Source organism: Typopeltis vanoorti, chromosome 6 (assembly GCF_054136105.1).
Source record: "Typopeltis vanoorti isolate ZY-2024b chromosome 6, IOZ_Tvanoo_1.0, whole genome shotgun sequence".
Taxonomy (NCBI): Eukaryota; Metazoa; Arthropoda; class Arachnida; order Uropygi; family Thelyphonidae; genus Typopeltis; species Typopeltis vanoorti.
The window spans coordinates 63,431,162-63,454,367 of NC_143554.1; the positions used below are offsets into that span (position 1 = coordinate 63,431,162).

Sequence of the window (23,206 nt, forward strand, 5' to 3'; positions counted from 1 at the left end):
TCTGGCCCTGATAATGGCCACCACATGATGAGGTAAGGACTCCACATCTTGCAAAAATGTTTCACAGGTATGGCGACCCATGCCTCCAGAGCTGCCCACAATTTGCTCAAGTTCAGCAGTGATGAGACATGAGCCCAAAAACTCTGCTCAGCAGTATCCCAAAGATTTTCAATGGGATTTAAATGGGCTTCTACATGGCCACTTCATTATTTCAAAGGCAACAGAATGCTCCTGGAACCAAGAAGTAGCCTATCTGGACCTGTAAGAATAACAGTTGTCTTGCTTGTAGATGCCTTCTCTGTTGGGATGCATGATGGACATAAATGGGTGTAAATGGTCGAACCATGTTTCCATATACCAGGATACATTGAGAGTTGTTGGTACACGTACCAAAGGTCACAGAGACATTCAAATAGAGACACCACCAGCTTGTACAGTTCCAGCCTGACATGCAGGATCAATGGCTTCACGTGGTTGGTGCCATATCCTGAGTCTCCCATCGGTGCTATGAAATTTAAATTACGATTCATCACTCCAGGCTATATGTTGCCAATTTTCAATCAACCAGGTTTCGATGTTCTTTAGCCCAGGCAAGGCATTCAGCCCAGTGTTGTGCCGTTAGAAGTGGGACTCTTGTAGGTCAATGGCTCCCAAAGTCAAGATAGTGAAGTGAATGTTGCATTGGCTGGAACACTCATTCAGATAGGAAGTGATTTGAGATAACGTCTGGTCCCCATCGGTCCATACGATGCAAGTCAGATGGCGAAGCCAACAATCATTCAAGGCTGGTTGCCTTTTCAGTTTGTCCAGGTTTTTTTTTTTCTGGAATTTCCATATTCCCAGCATACTCTTGAAGCTGTTGTACAAGAAAATCCAAGTTCGTTGACAATTTTGGAGATTCAGTGACCCTTCTGTTGGGGCACCTATGATCTGACCTCTGTCAAATGCATCTTAATCCTGCACCTTTCCCATTACACTTCTCATGACAAATCTAATTATAACCCACAGTTTTGGCCATGTATATGCACATGGCCAAAACTGTCGTACAGAATTTGCATAGTGTCTCCTATCCCTAATTCAGTGGCACTTCAGTGTATGGAAGTGATCATTTCCCTGTTATTTGCATTATGTCTTCACAGAAACTGTGTTCTCTGGCATGAATGTCCATGAAAAAAAATGGATCAGGCTGACTTTGAATATACCTTTCCCATCTTGCAAAACTGAATGCTGAAACCATCAGACAAACACCTGTTCTGATATTCGCTGTCTCATGCAAAAGATTGGCACAAAGGTTTGTATTTGTATATCAAATGAGTATAATTAAGTTAGAATATTTCATAATAAAATTGTGAAATAATTTTAATTAACTGATCATTAGCATGTATAACTAATATTTTTAAAACTGTGAAAGGTATATAAGTATGTGCAAGGAGTATTAGTGTATTTTAGATTCTCATCCAAATATGCAGAACAGCGAATATCAAAATTTCAGAACACAAAGACTACATCTCTTTTCATCAATATAGCCACTCTAATCTTGCAGACCATGCTCTGGATACACGCCACAGAATACTGTGGAAGAAAGCCACAATAATACACCGTAGCAAGTTCAAATTTGAAAGATTTTTCATGGAATCAGCCTCAGCCCCAAGAAACATGCCAAACCTCAACAAATTTGGTTGCATGAGACTACCTCAAATTTGGGAGACATACATCAGGAGATCTTCAGCCCCATTGGCCAAGAATACCTACATAGCCCACTAGGGGACACCATCAGGACTTTTAGGAGAAACAATAGCTTCCTCGCTTCTTCCTCATTTACTGTGTGTGTAGTGCCTGCATGCACGTGTCTTTATTTTGAGTTCCTTTGAAATGGCAACGTGACGTTGCTGAAATATTTGAAATATATATTAAAGTTTAATTTAATTTATATTCTAGTGTACGTTGTGAATTCCTTAAGTTAATTAATAATCAGATATGCTGGAAGAAGGCAACTTTATTACACCACAGCAAGTACAAGTATGAGAGACTATTCCTTGAATCTGCATTAGCTCTGAAAAACTTTCCAAACCTCAATAAATTTGAGTGCACGAGACTGCCTCAAATTTGGGAAGTCCATTCTAAGATCATCAGTCCAAGACAACAGAATTTATCCTACTTGTGGGGGGGGGGGGGCTGTTTAGGAATCAGACTGATTCTGTTGCATTTTTTTTTCAGCCTCATTTGCTTGGTGTGAGTGCCTGAGGGCACATAACAGTCTTGTGATCCCTGAAGGCAATGTAACATTGCCGAAATATATAGTTATTAATTAAAGTTAAGCTCAGTGGTCAGTGTTGCTTACAATGTTGCTTCTGAAATAACCATTTTAACCATTTCTTCTTAACCATTTTATTTCATTACTCTTGTTTGAATGTTATGTTGGTCCTGATTTTAATATGTTATGTATTTTTCCTCCTGAAGAAGCATCCCACAAGGAATGTGAAACCTTGTTAAGTTAATAAAAGTTCTTTCCAGTTGATTCCAATGCAGTTTTTACCTTTTCAGTTGTTTTGGATAAAATATGTATTTGTTATAATGACATTTTTCCCAACTGTTGTAAACTCTCAGTTTAATGAACTTCTACTAAGTCTGCTACTCTGGTTGGCTGAGTGGTTAGCATATCTGCTCTCCAGCCAACAAGCTGTGGGTTCAGATCCCATTGTGGGCAGGAAGCCCATCCCACTGATGCCAGGAAGCACTGCTTATATAGCATTGCCATTAGAAAATAATTTATATCATAATAAAATATATGAGGAGGAAGGGGAGGGTCTGGAAAGTTTTGATAAACAACTAGAACAAAAGTTATAACCACAAGAAAGAACATACGAGAATATAAGAACATGAGTTACCTTCATAACTCTGCTACTACTAGTATGTTCTTTCTTGTGGTTATATTAATTGCTTTAATATCATTTTGTTCTAGGTGTTTATCAGAACTTTCCAGACCCCCCCCCTTACCTCGTAAACCAAAAATATTTGTATTATTAGATATTATATGATGACCACATGGGCAAGGAGTTTCTGCTTGGTTTTGATATTCGTTTTAATTTAGCATTTGGTATACAGTTGTCCTCTGTCAACCCCCCCCCCCAACCACATTTCTGAATCTGTTTGAAAAAATTTTATTTGTGAAACGATATATTTTCTACTGATGTAAGTCAAGCAACATTCTGAACAATAATTTAGTTGTAAAATGTATATGGATTTCATTTTTTAGGCTTTTTCAAAAAGAAGACTTTGGAAAGTCACATGAAAAATCATGAAGATCGGCACAAAGGTTTGTATTTGTATCAAATGAGTATAATTAAGTTAGAATATTTCATAATAAAATTGTGAAATAATTTTAATTAACTGATCATTAGCATGTATAACTAATATTTTTAAAACTGTGAAAGGTATATAAGTATGTGCAAGGAGTATTAGTGTATTTTAGATTTACAGTGGTCAGTGATTAGAAACTTAGCTTAAACAAACATGCAACTTAAGGGGCCTCAGATCTCACTCAGTAATAAATTGCATAAATTTACCTACTACTTGAAGATATTTACAAATATCCATCCCTTCAGTGGGATTTGAATCCACAGCCTATTTTTTGAAAGATTAGAAGTGCTATCCATTCAGCCAACCAGACCAGCAGGTGCTCATATTTCAAACTGGAATTTACTGTAATAATTTGGAAAGAATTATTGCATTGAATATTATTTAGTTAAATAAGGATGTTTTGTCACCTAACAAATATTAGTATAGTGATTTTTCTACAGAAAAGTTAGGATAAATATCTGTTGTACTATCTGTACTATCTATCTCTAGTACAAATATATATCTGTTGAAGTGGAGATCATTATTCTTTTCTAGTATCTTTTAGTTAGACTGAATGTTCAAGCAATGTCTTGAACATTGCTTTTTTGCTTTGAACATTGCTTGAACGTATGAAATCTTGCTCTTATATATAGATCTTGGAACACCTGCAAAAAATTCTTCTGATAAGATCCAATAACTGTAAAACACAGTTTGTGAAAGATTGCAAATTCAGAATCATGTTTATTCATACATTCTAGATGTAATAATTTATCCTATATTCACACATCAACCATAAAAGAGCGATCACAAAACTTTCTCTTCTGTTCTTCAGCACCATTTGTGGACAAGTGATGAAAGTGGGCAGTGGGAGACATCCCATTAATTTGTTTCTTGAACACATGAAAGTTACATTTTGTAAAGAAAACAGTTTGAGAAAGGATATTTCAAGGAAAGAAGTGTGTGGAAGTTGACAGCAGCTGCTAATGTTTTCCATTCTTAGAGGAAAGTAGAGAAATTATGGTGATCAGCTTGGTTGGAGCAACATGAAAGCAAAGAGACTATTATTATTATTATTATTACCACCCCAAGACCTCATGGAGTCAAAGACTCATCTGGGAGGTCCTTTTATCAAACACACATCTCATCATACCGTGTCTTAAACACATTCAAACTCCTTGCAGACACCACATTCTCAGGCAAGGCATTCCAATCATTCACAACGCTGCACGAAAAAAAACTGCCTCTCATTCCCCTACTCACACCTTCTTTATACAGTTTCCAGGGATGACCTCTGGTTCTCCCTTGATCTCCCACTATTCTCTGTAAAACTTCTCCAGCATTGATCCTATAACAACCCCTTACCAACTTGTAGGTCTCTATCATATCTCCCCTCTTCTTCCTGTCCACCAGACTCTGCAAATTACATCTTCTCAATCTTTCCTCATACTTGACATTCCAGAGGTCAGAAACTACCTTAGTCAGTCTCCTTTGGATCCTTTCCAACATCTCTTCATCCTTCTGAAAACCCAGTGACCAAATCTGGGCACAATAGTCCATGTGTAGCTTAATCAAAACCTTATACAACGGAACAAGAATCTCCCTACTTCTACACTTCAGTGTCCCCCCCCGCCGCATCATTCCCAGAAGCCTTTGTGTTGTCTTCACAATTTTGGCAATGTGTCCCATAAATTTTAGATCCTTATTCACTATCACCCCCAGATCTCTTATTTCCTCTACCTCCAACAATATATTCTCACCAAGCATAAATTCTGCATCCCATCTTTGTTTTCCAAATTTTAAAACCTTACATTTTGCAACATTGAACTCACATCATCATTTCCGTTCCCAATCACTCAATCTATTCAAGTCTTCTTGTAAGGCCACAACATCTTCACTAGACCTCATGGCTAATCCCAACTTTGCATCATCTGCAAACAACTGAATATCTCCATCCAAATCTTCACCTATATCATTAATATACAAGTTAAACAGTAATGGACCTAAAACAGACCCCTGAGGCACTCCACTAGTGACTTTCCTTTTCCTGGATATCGCTCCCCCATACACAACTTGTTGATACCTATCAGATAGCCAGTCTCCAATCAAATGCACTAATCTAATATCCAACATCATCTGCTCTAGTTTGACTGTCAACCTATCATGAGGTACTCTATCAAAAGCCTTTGCGAAATCCAAGTATATTACTGTGTATCCTTTTCCTCTGTCCAAGGAAGCAGTCCCTTTATTGTAATAAGTAAGTAGATTACTAAAACATGACCTCCCTTTAGCAAATCCATGCTGTCCATCAAAAGATAATGCCATTGTTATCAACCCAACTCTGGATCCTAGTTCTCACAAGCTTCTCCAACAACTTAACCACAACACCTGACACACAGATAGGCCTATAGTTTGATGCTCGAGTTCGATCACTTCCTTTATGAAGTGGCACAATCTTGCCCTCCATCCACTCCTTAGGAACTTGACCAAGTGCAAGACTTGTATTAAAAAAATATGTCAAGGCAGGTGTCAACTCTCTGGCACATTCCTTCAGAATATGCGGTGATATATTATCAAGTCCCACAGCCTTATTAAAACACCTCTTGCTCACCTACAGTGAGTCTCTCCTCCCCATCATCAACTGCTCTCAATCCCTCCATGAAGTCACATTCACGAGATTGAAATATCTTTATGAACTGCTCATTAACTATCTCCACCACACATTCTGCATCAGCTGTCTTTATACCATTTTCTCCAATCAATGTCATCCTTCCATAATTATTCTTTCTTTTGCTGGCTACATATCGAAAGAACTCCTTAGGATGATTCTTTTTGGCTTCATTAGCCAACTGCTGTTCGTACCTCTCTTTAGCTACCCTTACCAACCAAGTCACCCTCCTTGCTTGGTCTTTGTAGATCTCGTGGAATTGGTTATTTTCACTTCTCTTATGCTGCCTCCACAATGCCCTTTTTCTCTGTATCGCATGCTTAATCTCTTTATTCATCCATTTCACACCCACCTTATTTAACCTTCTCACCCTTTGAATACATTTAGACATTGCATCTACTAAACCGTTTTTGAAAACTCTGCAAGCTGTCTCCTGAGCTCTTCATAATCACCCCCCCCCCTTTTAGTTCCACATATATATACCCTTTTCTCACAGAGGTCCTCACACTGCTGGCAACCACCCAGGTAATCACCTCATGGTCACTCACCAATTGGCAGATGATTTGACACCTCATTTATAATTACATCCTCTGATGAGATGACCAAATCCAAGACCCTCAATCCTCTTGTGTCCTCTGTTACATACTGTCTGAGGTAGTTATCCCTCAAAAACTCAAGAAACTCATTTTCTTTACTTCCAGTTGCTATCTCATCATTCCAGTCTATATTGCCATAATTAAAATCACCCATAATGATCACCCTTTTCTTATTTGCTTGGCTAATTTGACTATACATTTTGCTATCACCACCATCCACATTACCTGGTCTATAACAACATCCCACCAAGTATTTGATTCCATTCAACTCTATCTTACTTCATACTTACTCCATACTTCGTCCCTCAAAACCACTGGCACTATTTCCCTCTTCCATCTCTACTTTATATGGACATAACTCTTTCTCTATCATCAATAGCACTCCCCCCTCCATTTTTACCCCTTCTGTTCTCACGAAACACATGATACCTATCCATCTCTATTCCTGTCAGGATGTCATCCTCTTCCAACCATGTCTCACTTATTCTGACAATCTTTGGGTGAACAGACGCAATTAGTGCAACCTTGTTTCTACCTTTCAACATCTACCTTGTGTCTTATACTTCTAGCTTTTGTATACAAACACAACAGCTCATTTCTTGATCTACAGCTAGTTCCACTGATACCACTCACTCGATGTGATTTCTCATGCTTGACTGGGGCCATTTCCCTTTCTGCTTCATTTTAAAACCCTTTTCAATTCCAACTGTTTCCTCTTGATCCCTCATCCCATTCCTTTCCTGTCTACACATGCTGACCTCCTCTTGGAGCATCCACCTTTCTCATGCTGTGTATCCCTGTCCACTCTGAGCCTCCCCATTTCCCTGCTCCTCTTGCACACCCATTCTCTCATTTTCTATACTCATACCACTCACTTCCCCATTCACATCACTTCCCACTCGATCTGATTCATTCTCTCTATTCACTTCTCTACCTTCCAGCAGCAGTCTCTCCAAGCAACTCATACCATAACCACTCAAATGCAGTCCATCGCTTCCATACAGCTCACTTCGTCCCTCAAACTCATTCCACACATTAACAAACTGTGCTTCCATCTCCTCACACATTTCAGCCAGCATATCATTCATAATCCTTGCTCTCTGCCTCATTTCACCACAGTCATACCTAGGCAATATGCTAACTACCCTTCCTGTCACACTATTCTCTTTTATCCTTCTAAGCAGCCTCCTGATATCCATTCTGACACACAACTTTTCCTCTTTCAAATCATTCGTATCTATTAATACTATTAACTCTTTTGCTCACTCCTGCCTCATATCCAATGCCTCAGTCACTGTACTCATTTTAGTGCCTGGAAAACATACCTTGTGCATTCTATCCTCCAGCACACCTTTAATAATGGAGTTGCCATACAACGCCATATATGCCACAAACGCATGGCAGCAGCTCTAATAATCCCTCTTATGCTCAGAAGGCAGCTGTAAAAGAAAAAAAAAAGTGACAATAGGGATCCAAACCTATATGCAGATACCTCCATCAAACAATTATAACATCCCTGAATAATATGACCTGCTTTCAATCTCCAAGTGGATGAAGGAGACCATTTGGTACAGACTCACTCCTGAGTACATGCCAGATATGGTCCTGCTAAACAAAAATCCACTAATGAAAAAGATATTGGAACATGCACCACAGAGGGTCATATCCTAGATGATATATAGATGATATCCTTCCCTCACAGATGCACTGTTTCATCTCTGTGTCTCTTCTACAAGTACTTACATAGCCACTGCTTCAGTGAGCTAGTAAAAATGTCATTTACTAGCTCACCAGCTAATGATTAATGATCTTCTGTTGGACCTGTTAAAATAAGCACAGTAGCTATCCAACATTAACAGTCAATCTCATAATGTGTTTACTAGTAACTACAACCTCCAGCTCTTCAAGAAAAATGACAATAGATTTCTATTTTTTTCTCAGTCATTATGTGCTCCATACATGACACTGATATGCTGTAATAGGTTAATCAAACTTAATATGGATTTTGCTTACATAATTTTTTTATTTGCATAGAATCTTTGGGCAGTATCAAGGGCATCTTCAGTATGACTTTCAAATTAAACTAGAACAGAAGATTCAATGGTGAAAATGCATAAACTACACATATAGAATGACATATCTAATTACATTAACGGTCTAATAAAATAACTTCAACAAGAGATCATTAATTAATTTTCTTTTAAAAAATGAATTTTTTCTGGAACTTGTAAAGAACAAATTTCCCATAAAAGAGATAATTTCAGCCCCTCACTTCTGTTTAGATTCGGACAAAATAACAAGGTTTCACAACTTTCTTTATATAAACATTCCATGAGATAATTACTTTTATGGAAAACCTTAATCTTCTTCCAAAGGATTTGATGTTTGGCAGGGGATAGTGTGTTCTACATGTCCCAAGTGTTCACACACATATAATATAATGTGGTCTAAGTGTTCATCGTAATGCACACTGTTGATCTACTTGTTTGGCCAAACTATGATAACTCACACTGGCAAGGTTTGGTACACTCTATGGTGAGACAAAGGCAGAAGTTTATCATTTGAAGAGCCTAGAAAAATAGAAATCTTGTTAATAGAATGAAATGGCATGTCATAGATACATGCCATAGAAAAAGTACCTCTCAACATGGTGGTGATACAGTGATTGGCCATTCTGTTACCATTCCTTATATTAAAGATGTCTCTGAAGATATAGCCAAACTACTTATATCTTGGGATTACAAGTGTCCTTTCATCCTATTAACAAGATTTCCACTTTTTTAGGCCCAGGATGGGCCAAACTTCCACCTTTGGCCCATCCTGGAGTGTATCCAAGATTTTTAGCACAACAGATAGATCGGTGACTATGTGTCATAATGAACATCTAGACCAAGAACACCCAATCAAAACCAATAGGTGGCATAATTATAGGACTTTAGGTCATCCTGTTCTACCTAAAGTCCTATAATTCAAATCATTTATATGCTACTGAAGTGTGCATGTGTTTAATACTAGTGGATTAATTCCTGATGATGCCAATTTAACTTTGGTGAAATATAGGAAGTAATAATTAATGTTGTCAATTTCCTTAAACAACATAGTGCTGAAGAATCAACGTATAAGCCTAAACACCATAATCAATGTTTTTTTCAGGGTTTGCCACTGAATCTCTACGGTTTAGTACTTTTCAAATATAGGAAGTAATAATTAATGTTGTCAATTTCCTTAAACAACATAGTGCTGAAGAATCAACGTATAAGCCTAAACACCATAATCAATGTTTTTTTCAGGGTTTGCCACTGAATCTCTACGGTTTAGTACTTTTCAAACTTTTTCATTTTTTCTTCAATGATGTATACACCCTCTGTTCAAAAAGAAACCGAACTTTTTGAAAATAGAAGAAACTAGTGGAGCCTCCTGTTGTATCTTTTTGCTTCGAAAGCGGCAACCTTCATTAGTGTTGTGTCAACTGTTTATGACATTGTTTCATTAGAAGCCAAGTTATAGTGACAGTGTGTTTTGACGAACAGTCGGAAAATGAGTTTCAAACAGAGAGCTGCGGTTGACTTTTGTGTTAAACTTGGTAAAAGTTTTACCGAAATGCATCAAATTCTTCAAAAAGCATACGGCGATGAATGCTTATTCCGTACTCAAGTTTACGAGTGGTTTAAGCGATTTCAAAGTGGTCATGAGACACTTGAGGATGACGAAAAGCCAGGCAGTCCAAAAACTGAACTGAGCGAAGTTAACATCCAAAAAGTGCGTGATTTCTTCAAAGAAAACCCAAAATCGTCTGTGAGATTGATTGAAGATGAATTGGGTTTTCCAAAATCAACTGTGCACAACATTTTGACCGACGACCAAAAAATGTATTGAATTGAACACTGCAAGGACCTCATTAAAACCGCACGTAAGGACTCAAACTTCCTTGAAATAATCGTTACTGGTGATGAAATGAAACAAAGCACCAGAGTGCTGAGTGGAGACCACCAGAAGAGGGGGCATCTGAAAAAAAAGTTGCTTGGTGAAGTCAAAAGTAAAGACAATGCTGATTTGTTTCTACAATTCTAAGGGCATTATCCACAAAGAATTCATTCTGCTGGCTAAACGGGTCAATGGTGAGTTTTATCTCGAAGTTTTTGAAGCAAATGATAGCAAGAATTCGTTGCGTACGGCATGAATATCGTGATGCAGGCAGCTGGTCACTTTTGCACGATAATGCACCATCTCATCGTTTGAACATTGTGAGACAGTTTTTGAGCAAAAACCAAGTTTGTGTGTTGGATCACTCACATATTCACCTGATTTAGGACTCTGTGACTTCTTTCTCTTCCCCCGACTTCATTTGCTGATGAAAGGATAGCGATACAACACCATTGAAAACATTCATGCAGCAGTAGCCACGACACTCGATAGTATCTCAAAAACAGATATAAAAAACTCATTTAGAAAATTAATTGACCATGCCAAATGCTGTATTGAAGCTGAGGGAGAGTATATTGATTGAAATAAATGATTTGAATAATTTTAATTGGCCTGTGTTTTATTTTCTATCAAAAGTTTGGTTTCTTTTTGGACAGAGGGTATATGTATTTCAGTTCACAGTTCGCTTCTGAAAGCTGCTCAACTTTGATTTGCTTTAAAACTTTCTTATATATTCTTCTTTTCAATATGAAATTTAAATTTATCCTGTGTACTCTTGTGTCCTGAACTAGTGGGAAAACATTGCTATCGACTATAACATAGTCAATGAGACTTTTCTTATTTCTTGTATCTTTTCTCCATATGAATTTGTGCACATTTTATTTTGGAACATAATGTTAATAATAATTAGTCCATGTCGCAAACAGAAATCCAGCAGGCCCTTATCATTATTATTAGCATTACTCTTTTCTCAAAAGTTTTTCAAAGCATTTCTGTATGTCTCATAATCATTTCTTTCTCTGCTGTTTAGACCTCCAACAAGGACCAAGTTTTCCTTTATCACTGTGTCCACTAACTTCGCTAATGCCTCAAAAAATTCCACCATTTCTTACTTAGTAGAAAACCTTCTTGGGACCATAAATCTCAATGTCCAGTTCCCCATTTTGATATTTGCCCTTATTACTCTACTTGATATTGCCTGCCATTCAAGAAGATTATCCGTATATTTAGTGTTGATTACTATAGCTGCTACTTCTTTTCACTGATTGTTATTGCCTGAATATAACATTTTGTACTTGTTGCTTAGAAAGATCTAATCTGGTATTTTCTTCTGATTTCTTTTTTTTTCTGATGCTTCTTATGTTGATAGTACCAATCTTGAACTCTGCTATGTTGAGTTGGGATATATTCCATTTGTTCCTGTAGCTGACTTTATGCTGTTTGCCCTGGTTCCCTCACAAAAATAACGGGGCCCTTGTTAAACTGGGTGATGTCTCAGCTGGCATGAAATTTTTTTTTTTTTTACTAAATAATTTAAGGAAATTTCAACGTCAACTAGGATATACATTAAAATAAATTTTAATATACTTCAATATTTCGGCAATGTCACGTTGCCATTTTCAAGAACTTAAGTACAAGACACGTGCACGCAGGCACAACAAACAGTAAGTGCGGAAGAAGCAGGAAGCTATTATTTCTCCTAAAGTCCTGATGGAGCCGCCTAGCGGGCAATGTTGGTATTCTTGGGCGATTGGGCTGAAGGTCTTCTGATGTAGGTTTCCCAAATTTGAGGCAGTCTCATGCAGCCAAATTTGTTGAGGTTTGGATTGTTTCTTAGGGCTGAAGCTGATTCTATGAAAATCCTTTCATATTTGTATTTACTACGGTGTATTATCGTGGCTTTCTTCCACCGTATTCTATGGCAGGTATCCAGCTCATGGTCAGCAAGACCAGAGTGGCTGTATTGATGAAACCAGATGTAGTCCTTGTGTTCTGAAATTCTGATATTTGCTGTCCTGCCTGTTTGGCCAAAGTAGGACAGCTTACAGCTGCAAGGGACCCGGTATACACCAGGTGAGTTTGGGGGGGGGGGGTCTTTAGTATAGCGGATAAGGGATGCCAATTTTTTTATATGGTCTGTAACAAGAAGTTAAGTCTTTTTTAGGATTTTTGTAATTTTTTCCTAGGTGCCTCGGATATAGGGTATGGAGATGGATTTAGAGTAATCCTTGTTATGGGGGGGGGGGGGGTTGTGGTTTACTGGTTTCAATATTTTTTGGGGAGGGAGGGGGTTGCCATTGGCTGAGAATGTGGTTTAATTCTGTGGTTAGGGCATTGTCATTTGAACAGATAAGTTTAGCCCTGTTGTGTAGTGTCTTAATGACTCCATATTGTTGCGAGGAGGGGTGGTGGGATTGTTGGTGAATGTATCTGCCTGTATGGGTGGGTTTTATATAGACTGAGAAAAACCAAGGTTTCCATCAGGCTGGCAGGTGACTAGTGTGTCTAAGAAAGGAAGGCAGTTGTTTTTTTCTTCTTCCAGGGTGAATTTGATTCTGGGGTGTTGGTTGTTTAAGTGTGTTAGGAAGGAGAGGAGTGCATCGCAGCCATGTGGCCGAATAGCAAACACATCATCAACATAGCAAAGCCAAATGGTTGATTTTAGTGGGGCAGAGTTTAAGTCTTTCTCTTCAAAAGTCTCCATATAAAAGTTGGCCAAGAGTGGGGAGAGTGGAGAACCCATGGCTGTCCCCTCTATTTGTTTGTAGAATTTTCCTTGCCAAACAAAATAGTCTGAGTTCATTGTGAACTGAAATAGAGCTGTGATATTGGGAGGAAATTCAGTTTGGATTAGCTCTAAAGATTCTTTAAGTGGGACATTTGTGAATAAGAAGGAGACATCAAAACTGGCCATTATGTCAGTGTGTTTGAGTGTAAGGTTTTCTATGCTGGCTTTGAAGTTGGCTGAGTTTTTTATGTGTGAAGGTGTGTTGCCAGTATAGTGTGAGAGAGCTTTGGCCAAATGTTTAGCTAGTTTGCATGTGGGGAAATCAGTGCCATCCACTATGGGACGTAATGGCACATTTTGTTTATGTATTTTTGTGAGTCCATAAATACGGAGTGGTATAGAGTTAAACGGTTTTAATCTGTTAATAACTTCTACAGACCAAGAAGTGACCTTCTTAAGGAGCCTGTGAAGTTTTCTGATTTGTGAGTTGGTGTGATTGTACTCGATAAGGAGGTAAGTAGCCTGATCTAACAATAGCACTTTCAGCTTACCTGTGTAATCTTTTTGGTTAAGCAATACTGTGGTGTTTCCTTTATCAGCTTTGGTGATTATTATTTTCTTGTTTTTCTTTAATTCTAGTAGAGATTTAATTTCCTTACTGGGCATGTTGGCTTTTGGTTTTAGCTTTGGTCAGAACACAAGCCACATCCAGTCTAATATCATTGGCGACGTGGTTTGGAAGGTGTCGTATCCCGCGTTCAATTTATATCATAATATCTTCAGCAGGTATTCTTCTGGGCACAATGTCGAAGTAGTGGCCACGTGCGAGGGCGTCGAGTGCTTCAGGTTTCACACTAAATGATGAAAGGTTGACTACCATTTCGGTAGGAAGTTGTGGTTTTGAGATAGAGTTCATTTTTAAATTTTTTGATGTGTTGATCTTGTCCATCACCATACCCTATATCCGAGGCACCTCGGAAAAAATTACAAAAATCAATTTGTAATTTTAGTTGCATTACAAGTAATGCAACTTAGTTGCACTGTCTACAGCTTTATTTCTCCCTATTTCAACATAGAGGGAGGTAACGAAACAGTCAGGACTGTTACAATGTAAGATATGAATCGTTCCAAAATTAAACAGAAAGTTTTAACTGCTTTAAGTCAAGAAAGCTAAATACATTAATAGGATCATATTTCTAAAAATATGTAGGACACCTCAGGTGATTCCTACCCACTGCAGAATCAAAGAAATTTTTTGGTCGGTGAAAGCACATCATATATACAGGGTGTTCGGGATAAATTTGACAGTTTCGTAAGGAAAAAGAAAATCTTCTTTGTATCTATTAAATTTAATGAATTGACAAAAAAACATTACAGGCAGAGTTAATTACAATACTATCAACAAGATTTACTCAAAATAACCACCATTAGCATCGATCACAGCTTCAATTCTGCTTCGGAACCTCGAACAAGCTGATGCTACAGTCTCCCTGGGAAGGGCCGCAAAAACTGTTTTAATTTTATCCATTAACTGGGCTTTTGTATTACTGGAAGTGCGATTGGTGTCTTTTTCAACTGCGCCCCATACAAAATAATTCATGGGGTTAAGGTCTGGGGAGTTTGGAGGCCAAACATTTGGACTGGTGAAGTCGTAGAAATTTTCAGACAACCATTTTTGACTTTTCCCAGAGGTGTGGCAAGGGGCCGAATCCTGCTGCCATACATACGGCCTACCATTGGCTACCCTTGTTATCCAGGGCTTGACTACAGTTAGCAACTCCACGAACAAAGCCCGAATTCCAATGCCAGGGTTCTTCAACACCTGTTCCTGCAGATTTGCGAGGAATTCTGCTGTACGAACGCAATCAGATCGTCTGCTAGGGATCTTTCTTCTTGCTACATCCTCGTAGTCACCATTGCAAGTCTCTAGTTCATGCCTGATTGTTTTTACTGTATTCAGGGAGCATTGGGCAGCAGTCGTAATATCCTTATTTTGATGGCGGGCACGAATCATCATGATACAAGTTATTCTCTTCCATGATTCAGGTGGGTTCCAGCTATCCATCCTTTCTGACATCTTGTATATGAATGAAGAAGGGTCCAAACTTTTAAATGAAGAGAAGTGTGTGTTAATACATGTAACTTACGGAAAAATATAATTAATTATAAATATGTCAAATTTATCCCGAACACCCTGTATATATTAGTGTTGGTAAATTTCTACTAATATTACAACTTACTGATGTGAAGAAATGTTTGGCCTTATTAAATATCAAAATCAATTCTCTTTATAAGTCCATTTCTGAACTGTTATCCATTGAAATTTTACACATCATTTTATGTATTTTTTTTGGATTCCTATAAGAGAGTTTGCAACTCTATTCATAACTCTCTTATACAGAAATTTAATTTACTAGTCAACAAGGAGAAATTAGTAGTAAAACTTTTTTTCATCTTATAGACAGAGGCTTATGGTCATTTCCTGTTGAGAGTATAACAAAGTTTGCTTTCAATCAACCATGATTCTTTTTAAAACAAAACTGCCTTCTAAGCTAACTCCATCAGAATTTAAAGCACTTAATTCTCTCTCTTATTATTATTATTCCATGGTATTATTATACCATATCATAGAGATTAAATTCGTGTATTTTATAAAGCACCTTTTCTGGTTTGTTATAAAGTTCACATTTAGAAATATTCATACAAGTTAGTAATGCAGTGGTGATGCTTCCTAGATGTTATAGATTTTGCAGATGGGGAAGATTTTTATGCAAGATACCATCTCCAAAAGATAAAATTCTATCTCTGTTGCTACATGGAGTCTATTCAGTCCCATGCAACTACAAGTTATTCTGCTTCAGGCCAACAGGTCAGTGTTTCTATATGCCATTCTGAACATTAATCCTACATTACCTTCAAGAAGTGGAAGAAATAATTTCTAGCAGAACATGGGATTATTAATAGTAGCCACAGGATCCTTTGGAATGACACCACATTACTACATAGAATGTTGCCATAAATATGAACACCTCTTTAAAGAAAGTTCTGTAGTACTTCTGCTTTGTCCAAATCTCAACCTTAATGATGAACTCTCCATGCCAAAAATCTGTGAAATTATTAATTATTTAATTATATAAGTTTTTATTATATATACACATATTTTTTTTTAATCACACACACACATATGCATGCACACTTCGATTGATCCTAATAGTATCGGGTTTTACCTGGCTATCTTTCATCATCATCGTCATAACGCTAATTACAGGTATAGAGCATATTGGTCTGTTCTGGTCTCATTATACATCCAATATCGTTTTTTGAGGTCTACCCTGCCTTCTCTTTCCAGTTGGCTTATATTTTAGTATTTGTTTAGGATATTGGGTGTTGGCTATTCAGTTTACATGTGTTCTATTCATTTGTCTTGTTATTGCATATAAGAAGAGAGATTCCATTCTCCATATACCTTCATTGTTTAATTTTTTGATTTCAAACTATATTTGACATTAATTCATTATACGTGAATTGAAATAATTGTAGTTAATCTATCTTAATTAAATAATTTTTCAAATGTGTCTCTGTGTTACTTATACAGAATGAATAATGCAGAGTTATCTCTCTCAGTAAATGTAGTGAAACACTTAAATCATGCCTTGATGCATATTAGAAGGTTATATGAGAAACTGCTATAAACAGAATATAAAAGATGATTCTCTGGCAAGTATACCAGAGCGGTTCAAGATAAAAAAATATGGCATATTTCAAATGGATTCAAATCAAAAATTCCATTTCACACTCAGACTGCATTGATACTCACAACATCTGTAAAAAGTGATGGAATAGTTTATGAAAGTTTTGCTACAGTGAATTTTCTCTAAAATAGCATTAATTTTGTATAGCTAGTATCAGCTATATAAAATGAATGAATTCTATTTCAGAAAAAAAAACATTCATTTTATATGATTTCAGTTCATTCTTATGAGCTACTTCCAATAGTTCATCAGAACAAGTGAGCTTTCTGTAGTAGCAGTGTTATAGTAAGAGGTAACTGTATAAACTATACTAAATCTTTGCTGTAATATACAAAGAAATTCGACCACCTCTCTCTCTCTCTCTCTCTCTCTCTATCTATATATATATATATATATATATATATATATATATATATATATATTTGTATAAAGAGAATGTAATGACTGAAACCGAGAATAATTGTAAGGTTTTAATGGTATAACATACAACTAGTTTCGGCTTTTGACAGCCTCCTTCAGGTGTCTTTTAAAAATAGGAAACAGCAATAAAAACACTGAAGTTTAAAAAAACTGAGAAACACAGGAAAAAATTGCAGTACATAATTAACATGAAAAAACGTTGTAGTTACATTTAAGTTGTTCTTTCAATCATGGCATTATTTGGTGAGTGCGTGCTTGCAGTCTCTCGTGAATGCCAGTACTGAACAACCTCCCAGATAGCAAAATGGCTATCTGGGAGGTTGTAGCTCAAATCGTTATTTAAATGTTCACTCCACAATTTTTATTTCAAACTCATCATGGCAACGAAAGATGTTTTTGGATCTATCCCAGAAGACTGAATGACCCTGGTGTTCATCGTCAGGATCGTTCGAGAAAAGAACATGAGTGGACAAGGCACTGGCGCATGTTCTTTTGTAAGAGATTTTGTGTTTTTATTGCTGTTTCCTATTTTTAAAAGACACCTGAAGACGGCTGTCAAAAACTAGTTGTGTGTTATACTATTAAAATCTTACAATTATTCTTGGTTTCAATCATTACATTCTCTTTATACAAATGTATCAAACAACTGAGTCAATTTTCCTCAACACACACACACACGTATATGTATATATATATATATATATTATATGTGTGTTTGTGTGTATGTGAAATAGAGCTTTTACATAGAGTCAAAAAACTTTGCTTTCATTATGTAGGAAATGAGGTATCTAGCAGCTCATATACTTCACTTTCCCTAGTAATATTGGTAGAATAGTCACAAATGTTTCACTCCAGTAAAAGTGCAATAAATCATTAGTATGCTATTTCATGTAGTTATCAGTAAATTCTTTAAGCTGATTCATTAGTATTTGTTTCTCTGTTTGCTAAAAACAGGTTCCATAACTCAGATTGTAAGTGCTCTGGACAGTCAAGTATTCCAAGATGATATACAAGACATGGTTCAACAAGAACAGGAAATTGACAATACCAATGTGGAATTAATTCGGTTAATATGCGCTGGTTGCTTGAATGCATTTGAATCAGAAGAACAATTTACTGCTCATATTTGTACTGGACAAGCAAAGTAAGTTAACAAGGAAGTCATAAAAATATAAGTGATGTAATTCTGTTTTTTATTATGTTTATAATTATTATTAAAGTACAGTCGTACCCCCAACTTACACGAATCCGGTGTTACGCGGTTTCGTATATGTACGTCTTCCCGTCCGGGTTCTTCACCTCACCACTAGTCATATCTTTCAGGTGCCGGCCGCATTCGCCAGTGTCACACATGCTGTGAACAAGCACTGGCGTGTTTCGCGCGGTCTCCATTCATACACAATTTTTATAGTCTACAAACCCTGTGATTGTTTAACATTATGTTCTTGATACAAATTTTATCACATAAAAAATAATAATGTCGTCCAAAAGAAGCAAGTCCAATTCTTCTACAGCTAGCAAGAAAAGAAAAACATTGACTTTTGGAAACAAAACTCAGCATTATTAAGGATTTTGAAGGCGGAATGAAAATTTGTGAGCTAGCAAAGAAGTTCGATCTACAGGAATCCACAGTAAGAACAATCATAAAAGAAAGGTTTACAGATTTTGGAGGACATAGATTCTAATGAGGAACGAATTGTAGCCACAAGGCAAGGAATAAAAAAACAGATTTTTTTACTTGCTATGAAGAAATTTTGCATAACAAGAAAAAGATATTATGTCGTCAGACGAATCTATTAGATTTTATGAAACCATTGACATCGAAATAACTTTCTTTTTTTTATGTATGAAAAACTACAATTGTGATTATATTTCTTAAAAAATATAGGTGTTTTTGTAAACCTTTGGTCCCAATTGTATGTTTGTATATATAAATTACATGCAAAATTATACCCCGAGTTACACGAATTCGACTTACGTGCTTTTTGCTGGTCCCACCTACCGCGTAACTTCAAGGTTTTACTGTACTCACTTTTGTGTACATAGATCAAGAAACTTGTGCCATATTATGCTGATACTTGTGTGTATAATGTGATACATACATACATACATACATACATCTTCAAGGCCCACTCTTCCTAATTGGGTTGTGGGGGCAAAAGCTGCAAGAGGAACTTCCAATGGTCATGATCCTCTGCCACCAAGTTCAGGTGTTCTGGTGGGATTCCCAAACGTGTCCACCCAAGGTTTTGGATATAATCTATCCAGCGAGTCCTTGGCCTTCTACGTGGCCTCCCACCCTCTGGCTCGGCAAAGAGGGCCTGCTGAGGGAGCCTCTCTTGTGGCATTCTGACCAGGTGCCCGTACCAGCGTAACTGTGATCTCTCAACACGGAGAAGCAGTGGTTGAGTATTGAGGGTTTCCCGAATTGCAGAGCTTCTAACCCTGTCGAGTTTTGTCAGCCCCGCAACCTCTCGAAGGAACCTCATTTCAGCCGCTTGGATTCGTGTCCGCATTCTTTTGGTCATTACCCAACTCTCATGACTATAGGTGAGGATGGGGACATAGACTGTATTGAAGACAGCCAGCTTTGCTTTCTGGCTTAACTCCCGCTTCAATACTACTGAACGGCCAAGCTCCCGCAATATTGAGCTTGCTAAGCTAATTCGAGTATCTAGCTCTAAGTCCCATTTTCCATCATTCGTGAATATGGACCCAAGGTATTTAAACTTCTCCACCTGTCTCATTGGGACTCCACTTACATTTAGAGTGCACTAGGATGGTTGTCTTGAGACCACAAATGTTTCAGTTTTGGCCACACTGATCTTCATTCCGGCGTCTGCACAAACAGCTACAAACCTATCCAGGGTCCACTGGAGGTCATCTGTGGAAGAGCTAAGCAGAACTAGGTCATCTGCAAAAAGCAGACGTCCAATGCTACATTTTCCAATTCTGACACACTCACTGCCTCGGCTGTGCCTATCAATCCAGTCCATAAATATTATGAAAAGGAGGGGTGACAGAACACACCCTTGGTGGAGGCCAGCGGAGACTGTGAAAGGTTCCGACTTTGTGCTGTTTACCCTTACACAAAACTCTGGTCATTCATACAAGGACTTGATGGCAGCTAATAGTTGACCATCCATTCCATACTCCTGTACTACTTGCCAAAGCTTATCCCGAGGAACCCAGTCATATGCCTTCTCCAAGTCCACAAAATATGTGTAGACATTCTTGGCATATTCCCAAGAATTTCTCAAAGACTTGCCTTAAAGTGAAGATTTGGTCAGTTGTGCTTCTACCAGGACAAAAGCCACATTGTTCTTCCTGGAACTTTGACTCAACTATGCTCCTGCACCGTCTTTCCAAGCACTTAGCATACACTTTCCCAGGCAGGCTGAGCACAGAGATGTCACGATAGTTACTGCAATCCTTCTGGTCTCCCTTCTTAAAGACTTATGCCTGTCTGCCATTGCTTTGGTGCTCGCCCAGATATTCAAGCAGCCTGACACACTCGAGTCAGCCAGAGAACACCATCTCGATTTAAGGCTTTTAGCATTTCGGGCCGAATTTCATCATCGCCAGCAGCCTTGCCCGATTTTAGCGATTTTATTGCTAAATGAACCTCTTCTGCTGTGAGACTAGTCATTGCCCCGATCTGCACCTCTTGGATGTCCACAACTGCTGGGCCACCCGGGTTAAGAAGGCTCTCAAAGTATTCCCTCCATCTGTGGAGGATATCCTTCTCGGTTGTTAAAAGTGCACCATCAGAGGCCTTAATTACCCTTGCTGTGCACGATTTCCTCCCTCGAAGGCAGCAGATGGTCTGCCAGAATACTTTGTTTGCATTTGCATAGGATGAATCTAATCTTTCTCCAAAGGATTCCCAAGCCTTCTGCTTTGCTGTCTTTACTGCCTTAGCAGCAGCTTTTCGTGCCTCAGCATACTGTAAACGCATCTCAGGTGACCTGACTCTAAGCCATGTTAGGTAGGACTCCTTTTTTGCCCGGACAGTTTTTTTGGACTTCTTGGTTCCACCAAGGTGTCCTTTTCTCACTGCCCATTGCCACGCCGAGCCGCTTTCTGCCACACCATGAGAGTGCAGAGGCAGTGACAACAGCTTCCATTCCTCCTCAACATCTGCAGTATGCTTGGGAATCCCTTTGAACCTGGAGGAAATGTCATCTGCAAAATTCTTCCTCACAGCCTCATTTTCCAATGTCTCCCATTTCACGCGGTATAGCTGCTTAGGCCTACCAGCGTTGATGGTAGCATCTGGTTTCTGAAGCCGTAGAGTGCACACAACAAGGTGGTGGTCAGTTGACAATTCTGCCCCTCTTCTCACACGAACGTCCAACACTGAGGAAAATAGGTCTGCTGAGACTATAAAGAAGTCAATCAGAGATCTTTGTTCTAGTGTGTCCCTGCACCAGGTATACTTATGGACTTCTCTGTGCTGGAAGAAGGTATTCATTATGGACAAGCTATTAGTACAGCAAAAGTCCAATAATTTCAACCCATTTGCGTTAAGGTCAGGGGCACCGTTCCTCCCAACCACACCCCCCCTCCATGTCTGGTCATCTGTTCCAACATGTGCATTAAAGTCACATGTGATAATGTGATAAAATTTAGAATTTTATCTTTCTTTTTTTTCTTTTTTTTTTTTTTACTTAAAATTGACTCCCATTCAAGAAGTTCATATTTAGCATTAAATACTGTTACCTCCATTCCCCGATTAATGATGACTGAACAAATCATCTTATTATTTAGAAGGATCACACCTATTTTAGTCTTCTTATATCTGCCTTGTCCCTGAGGAGAAATCCAGCCTGTCTATACTTCCCAAAATCAAGTGATAGACACAGAGCAGACAAAGGTGAACCCTCAACCTGTCAAAAACCTGCAAAGCCAAAAGAATAGGCAATTTCTTACAATGGATCTGTCATGAATATACCAAAATATTGATAATAAAGTCCTTTTACAGAAATATAAATCTATCTGTTTTTGCTTGTAAGAGACATAATCTGTTGAAGATTTTTACATTATTTTAATACTGTTATTTGTAAGAACAGAATGGAGGTTGGAAATGCTCATGGAGGAGTCACTATCCATTGTGGGCAATCATACTTCTCAAAACAGCAATATATGGACAAATAGATATAAGTATGCATATTAAATAAGGTACATTATCAAATATTTCACTCTGATACTTACAGATTATCTTCATTGTAACTGAATTCAGAAAGGTAGAATAATCAGAATAAGTCACATGCTAGAGTGGTATAGTACAGTAGATATTAACATTGATACAAATATAAGATTTTAAAAAATAATAATAAAATAATAAAGAACAGTTAATAATGATCAGACTTTCCCATTTTTGGTAAAGCAGTACTGGTTCAATTCAGGGTAATGTAGTTGTGCTTCAACACACTCTTTGAATATATACTCAAATTTAAAATGACACTTGTGTAAAAGAAGTCTTTTACCAGAAAATACTGTATTCAGTGTCAACTCCTTAGCTCAGCTAGACCAGACCTTTGGGAGTTTTTATAGAGAATGTAGGAATCATGTTAATGCCACTTCCTTGGATAATGTCATAGGGGGTTGGTGCAGTGACGTGCTCTTGAAGTGAAGTGAATTTGATGAGGATGTCTATATTTTGAGGTGGATGATATGCAGAGACATAATGTATTACTGAAGCTGCTAGAACTGCAATTACCTAAAACATGTAATCAATTCCACTTTTCCCTAAACCATGATGAAATGCTGATCAGCAGCC

General features: G+C 37.8%; 1 protein-coding gene across 1 annotated transcript in view; it reads left to right on the plus strand.

Annotated features, from left to right (window-relative positions):
* LOC150105496 (uncharacterized) overlaps positions 1 to 23,206 on the plus strand; it is a 280,173-nt gene that overhangs the window by 248,330 nt on the left and 8,637 nt on the right. Inside the window, exons 17-18 of the mRNA XM_090394206.1 lie at positions 3,257 to 3,316; positions 18,379 to 18,568. Of these exons, the coding sequence (XP_090250332.1) occupies positions 3,257 to 3,316; positions 18,379 to 18,568 (250 nt within the window). The remainder of the gene's footprint in view (positions 1 to 3,256; positions 3,317 to 18,378; positions 18,569 to 23,206) is intronic.